Here is a 12,640-nt window from a genome sequence, read left to right as displayed (position 1 = left end):
TAAGTTTGGCAATACTACATCTTCATATGAATAATCTACATGCATCAAAACTTCAAATAGTGGCAGCGCTGGAAGGGGTACCCTACATATCTAAAAAATAAGGAGATGAGCCAAGACTTAGTAAAGTCAATCTCTAAATCTAAGGTAGGTGTTTCTCTTACCGCTGAACCTGGTACTCATAACCACAAGTATTCAAAGTAATACAAATTGCATGCGTATACGCATGATCTTATGCCATAATGACATGTCATTATACTAATATAATACCGTGCACACAATGCAGGCAGATGGCATTTCATTTCACAATGCACTAGTATCACCTAATGTCTTATTCTCACAAATAAATGTATGTGTGTGAGCATGCATCATATTCATGGCCCCAACTTTCATCTCGCGCACTCCTGTAGCATCCCGACACACGGTGCATCTTAACTTTGAGATATCGCAACTTCACAGCATCCAAAAACACTTCCCGAGGAGTCCCCACACATGGAGCATCGCTACTCCGCAGCATCGTCGCCACTATTACATGAACGACAGAATTCTTTTATGGTATTATTCAAGCAAGAATGGTGCTCATGAAAATGTTCAAAATCAACATCACAACATCATTTTCTCAATACACCATCCAGGCATGAGTACATAGAACTATACATTGTTCACGTAAGTAGCACCATCTCACTTACCTCTTTTTGTTTTTTCCAATTTCATGTTACTAATGAATATTTAACTGAATATCTTGAAATCAATACCTTCGGAAATAATGAATAGAATTTACTTTACAATCGGTAACTCAAAATTCTGGGTCAACATTCATCATTGGCAACTTCTCCTGTAAACGACAACTTTTTAATTCAGCGTCGTTATTACTATATTATTATATAATTATATTTTCGTCGATAACTTCCTTTGTCGGTCAACCATAGAATCAGTAAGTCCATTTAGTTGGTAAATTTTTTTTTAAATCGGTAACTTTTACAAAGTTAGTCAGTAGCTTCCACACTTCGCCCAGCTTCAGTTTTCAAACCCCATATTCACAATAAAGCTAGTTTTCACCCCTTTTTCGCTCTTTTCATCCTACGTAGTACCAATTCTCATAAAAATAACCAATAATCCCCCTTTTTCTAAGAAGCGCAACTCAAAACACAACTTTCACTACCAAGCCATAGCCTTTTTCGTACTTATCATCAAATCACATTAGAATTAACAAACAACCACGTCAAGACAACTAAGTATATCGTTCTAACTTAGCGCTTAGAGTTTTCACTTATCTCGAAAATAGCTTGACAAAACTCAAAGCCTTAATTTCCTTCAAACAAAATAAATAGAACCGAAAATCAATGAATAATTTATTTGAAAATGAGAAAACTCATCGATAGAAAGTAGTGGGAATAATATACCTCATTCGAAATCGAACAACAAAGACAGAAACTTTTAATAACGCAAGCATGGGGACTGTGTTTTTACTCGGGAAATTGAAAGCAAAAGAGTAGACAGGAAAATGTGGGTAAATGAAGTTGGGACCTCCACTCTTTTTAAAGAGGGTCTCTCCCCGATCGGTAAGTATGAAGAGTGAAAGAAGGATTCAACCATAGTTCAAGCATTAATTGTTATAGGGTTAAACTAATGATTATGGAGGGTATATCGTCCCATGAAATTGCTTCATGTTTTCCTATGTTAATAGGTACGAAGCATGTGGCTTCATTTCATTTGCTATAAGAGGAGATATTTAGGTGAAGAGAAGGAAGAGAGATGCTCCATCGACTAAGGAAGGAGGGAATCGTTGCATGCATTAAATGATTAGGGCCAAAGTTCATGAGGCAAGCCATGACCTCATTACTACAAAACTTCATCGGTAAGCCAAGAAATGAAGGCTTCATGGGCGAGCAGAGGAAGAAATCATTAAGGGCATTAATGCGTTGATAATGTAAGGTGCGGAATCATTTGTTAAGCTAAGCACTATGTCATCAATAATAGGTGGTAGAATTTGAAGAGGGGCAAATGGCTCAATCGTAGAGTTTCAAGAATAAATATTGGTAAATTGCCAAGATATCAAGTAAATCAGTATGTAAATAAAGAAATCAGTGCCTATTTTAAACATAGATATGCTAGAAAAATATTTTAAACCCGTCAAAATGTTTTGCAAAATTTACCGAGTACAACAAAATATTCAACTTAGTAAATTTCAAATCTACCACTCATTCAATACGAAAAATCAGCACGTATAGGTCTCTTTTGCCAACCAACGTATCACTACGTACTTTATCGCCACTCTAGAAATTAATATGAAAATAAATATTTATCAATCAAATTCTACGCAAAACTACGCAAATTACTCAACTAGGGTTCTCACATGCGACATCTATCGTCTAATGAACCTTTTTGATGTACTCTTTGGATGTCCAATATCATTGAAGACTGAATTGTCTCTTCTTGAGTACTCGTTAGTCTGCTCTAGCTTTTCACTGGGGTTTACTATATTAGATGTTTGGTCAGTCTTAAATAACTACTGTCCCTTGTTGCGCATACCAGAGATGAAAAGATACTTTCCAGTTTTCGATCTTATTCACACGTTATGTTATACTTGTCAAGGAGTATGAACGCTTCACGGAGCTACTTTGGCCCTTTAAAGTCCATCGAGTAAAAGTTTATGGTGAGTGGTGAAATTTTACTAGATTGCTTCGAGTTAATTTATTTTGTCAACTTGTATAAACAACCTTATCAAAAAAATTCCAATCTTGAAATTTTGTTCCCTTTCCACATATGTCTTTGCACTTTCTGTATATTGTATCAATAATGACTTTTCATCGATTAATAATCCAAGTCTTTTGCCATAAAACGGTTTTACAAAATAATTTTGTGTGTGTGCAAAGTACGTGCAGTTTTAGTGCAAAGTGTGTGCACTTTTACTTGTCTATATACATTAATGGGCATATGAGATTAGACGGCTCATGGGAAAAAATACATTGATTTAATTATTGCAAAAATTTTACTTATTACTACTTCAACTTATTTCTTTCGTATACTTGTTGTATAATTGTAGTAAATATTAAATTGTGCTTATCAATTTGTAATACACTTATTTTCATCGATTAATAGTCCCGTCGAGAGGCCATACTATTACTTTGGCTTTGTTGGGTTTTGTTCAAATACATCAAAAGAAAGCGCGAGGCAAAGCTCAAACACAAATTCTTCAAACAAAATGGCAAACTTCTGTTACAACAAATCCTACCTTCTATTGAAGACAAACACGTTGAGAAAGGCAAGTTGTTCGCCTCAATGGAGTTAGACATGGCTAATGACCATTTTAGCAAGAATCGAATTTTGGGTTGGGGTGGTCAAGGAACTATTTACAAGGGAATGTGATAGACGAAACAATCGTTGCAGCAAAAAAAATAAAAAAAATAAAGCTGTTAATAAAGGACAAGTCGAACAATTCATCAATGAGGTTATTATTCTCTATCTAATTAATCACAGAAATGTGGTTAAGGTGTTAGGTTTCTGTCTAAAGAGTGAAATCCCTCTTCTAGTATATGAATCTGCCTGCATTGGAACTCTCTACTACCATGTCCATTATCCAGACAGAGAAGTTCCCGTCTCATGGGAAATGCGGTTAAGAATGGCCAACGAAGTTGCTGGGGTTCTTTCATATTTGCACTTTGTTGTGGCTATCCGATTTATCATCGGGATATTAAGTTGTCGAATATACTTTTGGACAAAAAATAGCAAGCCAAAGTGACGGATTTTGGAGCTTCCAGATTGAATGCCATCAAACAAACACACTCGACCACAATGGTGCAAGGAACCTTCGGATACGTGGACCCGAGTACTATCAAACAAGTCAATTTACGGACAAGAGTTATTTCTATAGCTTCAGGGTTATCCTTATTGAGCTACTAATTGAGGGCAGAAGAGGGTAAAAATCTAGCCGCGTACTTCATCATTTTGATGGAGGAGAATCGCTTATTCAATATTCTTGATAAGGAAGTATTAGACCATGACGAGAAAGAATAAATTATTGCAGTGTCCAACTTGACAAAAAGATACTTAAGACTTCAAGAAAGGGACTCTCCTACAATGAAGGAAGTGGCGACGGAATTGGAGCGAGTACAATCACTACGAAATACCGTGGTTGTCCGGCAAAATGATGAAGGGATCAACCGCATCAGAACCAAATCTATCCTTGCTTTGGGTACGATCCCCGCATTGATGCGATCGAAAACAGGAGCTAAATTCAGCGCAGGAGGATCAGTCACTTTTATCTCCGAGCTGATGCATTCGGTTGTCTCTGTTCAAATTTCTATATTATGAGACGTTGCAATCTTTTATTTACTTTTATATATGAGGTCTCTGTTCAAAATTTTATAATATGAGACGTTGCAATCTTTTATTTACTTTTTATACATGAGATGCAGAATAATGTTGATTATACTAAGAGGTGCTCAGTAACACTATACCAAATTCGTGAACCCCTTTTTGATGTACTCTTTGTATGTCTAGTATCATTAAAGACTAAGTGTTTCTTCTTAAGTTCTTGTTAGTCTGTTTTAGCTTTTCTTTGGGGTTTACTGTTGTAGATGTTACATCAGTCTCAGGCTCTCAGCCACTACTGTCTAACACAGATGAAAAGATACTTTCCAGTTTGTGATCTTTTTTATTTCATGTTATGTTATCGAGGCGATTGAACGCTTCTCAGGGCACTTTGGCCCTTTTCACTTATGTGTTTGCACTTTCTTTATATTGCATCGCTAATTACTTTTCACCGAGTAATAATCCAAGTCTTTTTCAACAAAGCAATTTTACAAAAGAATATTTTCTCATGTGTGTGCAAATCGAGTGCAAAGTATGTACAATTTTAGTGCAAAGTGGATGCACGTTTGCTTTTATATATACATATATATTTGTTTATAGGGCTCTTGGGAAAAAATACATTGATTTGATTATTACAAAAATTTCGCTTAATACTAATTCAACTGATTTCTTTCGTAGGTTGTATACTTGTAATATGTATTATTTATGTTTATTATTTGTAATATGCTAACTTTCAACTATTAATAATCCCGTTGACTTTTCTTTAACTCAGGGGTGAACACGTGTATCGGAGCCATGATATTACTTTGGCTTTCTTGGGGTTGTTCAAGTACGTCAAAAGAAGGCCAAAGGCAAAGCTAAAACAAAAATTCTTCAAATCAAAGGGTGGACTTCTATTGCAACAAGACATACCTTCTATTGAAGACAATCACATGGAAAAAGGCAAGTTGTTCACCTTAATGAAGTTAGACACGGCTACGGATTGTTTTAGCAAGAACCAATTTTGGGTTGGGTGGTCAAGGAACTATTTAAAAGAGAATGTTGATAGATGGAACGATCATTACGGTAAAAAAAAACCCCTGTTTGATGCAAGACAAGTTGAACAGTTTGTTAATGAGCTCGTTATTCTCTATCAAATCAATCATAGAAATGTGGTCAAGGTATTCAGTTTTTGTCTAGAAAGTGAATCTCTCTTCTAGTATTTAAATATGTCCTTAATGGAACTCTCTACCAATATCTACATGATCTTGAAGAAGAAGTTCCCGTCTCGTGGGAAATGCACTTAAGAATTGCCAACAAAGTTGGTGGGGCTCTTTCGTATTTTCACTTTGTTGTGGCCATGCTGATTTATCACTGTAATATCAAATCGTCGAATATATTTTTGGACGAAAAAACATGGAGCAAGAGCGGCAGATTTTGGAGCTTCCGGATCAATTACCATCGACCAAACACGCTTGACCACAATGGTGCAAGGAACCTTCAAACACTTGGACCCAGAGTACTACCAAACAAGCCAATTTATGGACAAGAGTGATGTTTATAGCTTTGGGATAGTCCTTGTCAAGCTAATGACCAAGCAAAAGCCAATTTCTCAACCGAGGGCAGAAATCTAGCCTCGTACTTCGTTATTTTGATGGAGCAGAACCGCTTGTTCGATGCTTAAAGATTTTATGGAAGGCACAGGCCTACAATGAAGGAAGTGGCAAAGCGAGTACGGTCACTACCAAATCACATGGTCGTCCGGCAAAATGATGGAGAGATTGAGCGCATCATAACTAGATCTATCCATGCTTCGGGTGTGAACCCCGCGTGGATGTGACCTAAAGCAGAAGTGGAGATGACTTCAATGGAGGAGGATCGGTCACTCTTATTTTCGAGATGAAGATGCATTTGGTTGTGTCTATCTAACTTTATGTGATATGAGACTACAACCGTAAAATGGATGGATCCGGTTTGGTTTGAGTTGGGTCGAAAATATTCTGACTCATATTGACTCATTTAATCCGTTTTGACCTATTTCCATGCAATACAAATTTAGCGACTCATATTAGACCCAACCCATACTCAATACAATCTATACTGCTAAAGTACTTCAATATTAAGTCTAGTTTAGAAAAACTTATTTTCCCACAATTTTTGCAAAAATTATATATTGCGAAAACACATTTTGTTAAATTGTGATATTTTATTTATTTTTTCTTTTTTTCTCTACAGTCGACGAGGGTCGCCAATCGTTTGGCGACTAGCGATAGGAGGTGGTGACCGATGGCGGATGACGATTGATGGCGATCGGTAGTGATTAGGGACCGACGGTGAACGGGGCTGGTGACCCTTGCCATATTTCATGGAAAAAAAAGGAGAAGAAATAAAATATATATATATATTAATTAAAAAAACTGGTTTGTTTGTGACTCACTTAAACTTAGTACATACCTAACTCATTCAAAACCCATTTAAGACCCATTAACTTATTAACTAACCCAACCATTTAAGTTAATTTTTTAAAACTTAAGACAATCCATTTATGAGTCACTTCATTAAAATTCATTAACTTTAGCGGAGACTTTAGCCGAGAAAGGAATAATAGCTTGGCCTATGGATTTTGTAACAGCCAAGCTCCCCGGCATAAAGAGTTAGGGGAAATTCAGGTTAGAGAAAGATTAGAGCGGGAGTTCGGCGCCATAAGAAGAGGCGGCAACTATTCAAACATCAATAGCATGTTATTGTCGTCGAGCTCGTCTGTTAGAAACAAGCAGTTAAGTTCATACGTCAACCGTCTCGCTTGGTGCGGTCAGTGCTAACAGTCCGGAGGGGAGTGGCGCCCCACAGCATGGCAAGTGGAGGATAAACTATGAATGATTTAAGTCAACTATCAGCAGGAGTTGGAGATGCTGAGAAGAAGTCACCAACTTATCCCCCTGATTTCTTTAGCCGTCTCAGTTCTGCATCTGCAGCCAAAGCGAAACATGGTTTGGTGGGAAGCAGTTCTCTCTCCGGCCCTGCAGGTGCTTTTTGACAAGCTAACGTCTGGAGATATCACAGAGTTTCTTCATCGCTCAAACATCGACGAATTCCTCCTTGAGAAGCTAAAGATTACATATTATACAAACATTGCTGTACTTGATGATGCAGAGGAAAAGCAGTATGATAATCCGGCCATCGAGACCTGGCTAGATATGCTTAAAGAAACGACTTATGAAGCCGAGGACATATTGGATGTGTTGGCCACAGAAGCATTGAGATGCAAGTTGCAAGCCGGCTCTCAAAACATGGGGAATCAGGTGCGCAATTGGAACTTGGTTCATCCTTTTAGATCATTTGATGACAGCATCAAGTCAAAGATAACAGAAGTTGTCGATAAATTAGAATACATTGCTAAACAAAAAGATTTGCTCGGACTAAAAGGTGAAGGTGGGAGGAAGTTTAGAATCACTCGAAGAATGCCAACAACTCCACTACTTGTCGAGTCTCATGTTTTCGGTAGGGATCATGACAAAGAAGAGATAATTAGGTTACTTTTGGAGGACGACTGTGAAAGGCAAACTAGCGAGTTCTCTGTAGTCCCTGTCTTGGGGATGGGTGGAATTGGTAAGACTCTGCTTGCTCAATTTGTCTTCAATGACAGAAGGGTGGATGAGTTTTTTGATGTGAAAGCATGGGCCTGTGTGTCTGATCAATTTGAAGTGGTCAGGGTAACCAAGGCGATTCTTGAATCGGCCACTCATAAGTCATGGGAAACCATGAACTTGGAGCTGCTGCAGAATAGCTTAGGAGAGAAGCTAAGCAAAAAGAAGTTTCTCATCATCTTAGATGACTTATGGGATGACAACTGTGAGAATTGGCATGATCTGATATTACCTTTGCTTGCTGGTGCCCGTGGGAGTAAAATAATGGTCACAACACGCACTGAAGCTGCTTTGTCATCTATGAATGCCTGCGCTCCCTATCGTCTCAGGGAATTGTCAGATGATGCTTGTTGGTCATTGTTTTCTCGACATGCTTTTCCAAGTGCTGACTCGAGAACTCATCATCAGCTGGAAGTTATCGGTAGAGAAATTGGGAAAAAGTGCAGAGGTGTGCCTTTGGCTGCGAAATCTTTGGGAAGCCTTCTTGGCTCCAAGTTAGAGATTGACCATTGGCAAGAGATCTTGAATAGCAATCTCTGGGATTTGCCAACCAGAAGAAACGGCATACTTCCTGCTCTGCAGTTGAGCTATCATCACCTTCCTGCAAATTTAAAGAGATGTTTTGCATATTGTTCATTATTCCCAAAGGACTACGAATTTGACAGAGACAAACTAGTCTTGCTATGGATGGCCGAAGGGTTTGTTCAGCAAGGAGAAGATAATAAAAGAATGGAAGATGTAGGTGTAGAGTACTTTAACGATCTGTTATCAAGATCATTCTTCCAGGAGTCAACTGCGGATAAATCACGGTACGTCATGCATGACCTGATTAATGATTTGGCTCAGCTAGTGTCGAGAAAGATGCGCCTAAGCTGTGACGGTAGATTAGGGCTGCAAAAGCCAACTGGTTTTTTGGGAAAGGCTCGTCACTTCTCCTATCCTCGTGGTAGATATGATGTGTACAAGAAATTCGAGTCCTTAATTGAAGTCGAGTGGTTACGGACATTCCTGGCATTGTCTCCATATGAAACCGGATTTTGCTACTTAAGCAGTAAGGTGGTCACAGATCTTTTGCCTAGGTTGAGACGCCTGAGGGTGCTTTCTTTGAGTGGCTATTGCATCACTGAGCTACCCGACTTGATTGGCGATTTGAAAAATCTCCGTTACCTGAACCTCTCGCACACTGCCATTAAATCTCTACCTCAATCTGTATGTACTCTATACAACTTGCAGACATTGATGTTGAATGATTGTGATTCCCTTGAAGAGTTGCCTACAGATTTGACAGACCTAATTAATTTGCAATATTTCGACATAAGTAGAAGCAGAATACCGTGCATGCCTTTGCATATGAGTAGATTGAGAAATCTTCGCACTCTGCCTGAATTTCGCGTGGGCCCTACAAGCGGTTCTGACATAGGAGAGTTGCGCGATATGGTGCATCTCCATGGAGAACTCACCTTAACGAGGTTGGAAAACGTTGAAGATGCTTGGGATGCAAGGAAGGCCAATTTGACAAATAAGAAGCATCTGATCACATTGACAATGGAATGGAGCAGCAACTTCGAATTACAAGACGAAAATGTTCAGATAACCGTCCTGGAGATGCTACAACCTCATTCGAAAGTAAAGAAGGTCGACATAAGATGGTATGGAGGCACAAGGTTTTCATCTTGGTTGGGGGACCCTTCCTTCTCTAACATGGTGTTCCTCAGCCTCACAGATTGTCGAAGATGTGTGTTCTTACCCCCATTGGCCCAGCTATCTTCGCTGAAACATCTTTGCATCAAGGGACTGACTGCTGTGAAGAGCGTTGGCATGGAGTTTTATGGGTATGCCTTATCTCGTGGCAAGCCTTTTCCCTCGCTGGAGACTCTTAGTTTCAAAGACATGTTGGAGTGGGAGGACTGGTCCTGTCCTCTAGATGATAAAGGAATTGCAGCGTTCCCGACCCTTCGCGAGCTTTATATTGAGAGTTGTCAGAACCTAAGGGGAAAACTACCTGACCATCTTCCTTGCTTGGAGAAACTTGTGATTCATGAATGCAAGCAGTGGGCATCTCCACTCCCGAGGCTACCTCTGCTCAGGCATCTAGACATCAGAAGATGCGGCGCGTCATCACTTGGAACCGCCCTCGAAATGAGCTCACTTCTCTCCTTGCAAATTAGTGAGATCTCAAATTTCACTCACTTCAACCCGGGTCTGATGCAACATTTGACACAGCTCAAGCGTTTAAACATCACAGATTGCGCTGATCTTAACTATTTGTGCTAAGATGATGTTGGGCTTCAACAGTTGACTTCCCTTCAGAGTATGGTAATTCGCTATTGTCCTCAACTGATTGCTTTGACCAAGAAAGAGCAACATCTCCCCAAGGATATTCAGTATTTGGAGTTGGAGCATTGTCAGAGTCTGCAGACACTACCAACTGCGCTTCAGAGTCTCACTTCTCTTCAAGAGTTGACAATCAAGGACTGCCCTGCAATTATATCATTCACCGAGGCAAATGTTCCGTCCATGCTAAGGGGACTGGCATTTCGCGGATGCAATCTGGAGTCTCTACCTAAAGAGATAATTTATAACAGGCATACACCGCTTGAGTATTTGTACATAAGCGGATGCTATTCCCTCACCTCCTTTCCAAGTGCAGGTGAACTCATTCCCACCTCTTTCCAGCAGTTGTCCATTGACCTTTGTCCGGATTTGGAGTTGCTTCCCGATGGAATAATGCGACGGGACAACGTGTTTCTCAAGGCCTTGGAGATCTTTGACTGCTCCTCTCTAATATCCTTCCCGAGTGGCCAATTACCGCTCACACTGAAGACACTGACCATTTGTAGTTGTTCCAATCTGGAGTCATTAGCCGACATCCTAAGTCAAGATGGCGAAATGGTTCTCGAATCTTTTCGTGTCGGCAACTGCACAAGTCTTAAATCCTTACCCAATGGCCTGCACAAGCTTGCTTTTCTTGATTATTTGGAGATCGAAGGTTGTCCGAGTCTGACATCTTTCCCTGAAGGAGGACTTCCCGTGGCGAATCTCAAAAGGCTCCATGTCATGAACTGCGAGAACCTCAGGGCATTGCCTGAGCAAATGCAGAATCTGACTGCTCTCCAGGAACTGTGCATTTCAGGCTGTCCAGGGATCGAGTCCTTCCCAGAAGGCAGCTTACCCATCAACCTGGCATCCCTAGAGATCAAGGATTGCGAGAGCATAAGCCCCTTGACCGAATGGGGCCTGCATAGACTGAACTCGTTGGAGAAATTATCAGTAACCGGGGGATGCTCGACTCTTTCGACTTTCCCCGAGTGGATGCTTCCTCCCACTCTCACCAGCCTTCACCTGGGAAAGCTTCCGAACCTCGAGTTTCAAACTAGCTGGTTGCAGAACCTGACATCGCTGGAAGATCTTAGGCTTAAAGATTGTCGGAAGCTCCACTCTTTGCCTATCGAGGGGCTTCCCGCCACTCTTTCCCGCCTGGAGGTCAGCGGTTGCCCCCTGATCGAGCAACAATGTGAAAGAGAATGGACAAAGATCGACCACATCCCGTGCATATTAATGTAGACTCCGGCGCGCGAAAATGGACAAGAAGGACGTGATGTTCATCATCTGCTACAGTTTCCAACACCAGCAAGTCTTTGGAACAGAGGTTCTGTTCATCATTTGCTAGAGTTTCCAATTCCAGCAAGCCTTTCCAACAGAAAGGCAGGCAATTCTTGTTCCTCTCTGTACTTACTTTTAAAGTTCCATGGAATTGCTCTCTCTCTTTCTCTCTCTAAAATCCTTCAAGCACGAGCTGTTGATCCGTGATAGGTAATTTTTTCACAAGCACCACTGATTTTCTTTACTAAATCCATTAATTCGTGGTCCGCCAAAGAATTTCATATATTTAATTAGGAAGCGATCATTTCTCGAAAAATTTCATAAAAACAACAGGAAAGGAAAATGCTTTTTTGTGAAAATCATTTCTAAGAAAAATAGCTCATTTTTATTTTTATTTGATGACGTGCTGAAAAATACAACGGAAATGTTTTCTGGTGTTTTCATCTTATTTGGGATATTAGGTATTGTGTTTTTTGTGAGCCCAGTGCGATTTTTCATCCTAGAGTTGTGATCATCCGTACGATCTGAGCTTTGTTGAGAGACTCGTTATGCTCGGAAAATGACTTCCTCTTTATAAAATTGGAAATTTATTTTTCTGATTTTAAGTGTTGAGTGTCCTCATTGGCCGTAAATACAACTAATAATTTTCATCGTACCAAACATATGAATTTGCGAAAAGCTCTTTTATTGTGACAAATTGAAACAAAGTCTTGATTTTTTTTTTTTTGATTGGATATGACATGGGTTGGAATGGATAAATATGGGATTTTTATAACATCTTATACAATGTTTGACAAATACACAGGTATACAAGCTGGAACCATAAGTATGAATTTGCGAAAATCTCTTTTATTGTAAGAAATTGAAACAAAGTCTTGATTTTTTTTTTTATTGGATATGATACGAGTTGAATTGGATAAATATGTGGCTTTAATAATATCTCATATAATGTTTGACAAATACACAAGTATAAAAGCTGGATTGAATGTAGATGACTGAGCCCGGATCCATCAAGGTCGAAGCTCGGGACTCATTGCCCATGATCAAGTCCATCGACCGAGCACGGAGTACCCAGTCACCAAGATCTTGTGCCCGGGTGC

The 12,640-nt window shown here is 39.7% G+C and overlaps 1 protein-coding gene and 1 pseudogene across 1 annotated transcript; both read left to right on the top strand.

Annotated features, from left to right (window-relative positions):
• Positions 1–3,298: 3,298 nt before the first annotated feature.
• Positions 3,299–3,920, top strand: LOC125312736 (annotated as a pseudogene).
• A 3,268-nt stretch (positions 3,921–7,188) lies between these two features.
• On the top strand, positions 7,189–10,219 carry LOC115735043 (putative disease resistance RPP13-like protein 1). The gene has a single exon (XM_048271576.1). It carries the CDS (start codon positions 7,200–7,202, stop codon positions 10,209–10,211), a length of 3,012 nt encoding a protein of 1,003 aa, XP_048127533.1. The 5' UTR covers positions 7,189–7,199; the 3' UTR covers positions 10,212–10,219.
• Positions 10,220–12,640: the final 2,421 nt, after the last annotated feature.

Source organism: Rhodamnia argentea, chromosome 10 (genome assembly GCF_020921035.1).
Source record: "Rhodamnia argentea isolate NSW1041297 chromosome 10, ASM2092103v1, whole genome shotgun sequence".
Classification (NCBI taxonomy): Eukaryota; Viridiplantae; Streptophyta; class Magnoliopsida; order Myrtales; family Myrtaceae; genus Rhodamnia; species Rhodamnia argentea.
The sequence above is the reverse complement of the archived record's forward strand: the minus strand, read 5'-3'. Positions and strand labels throughout refer to the sequence as shown.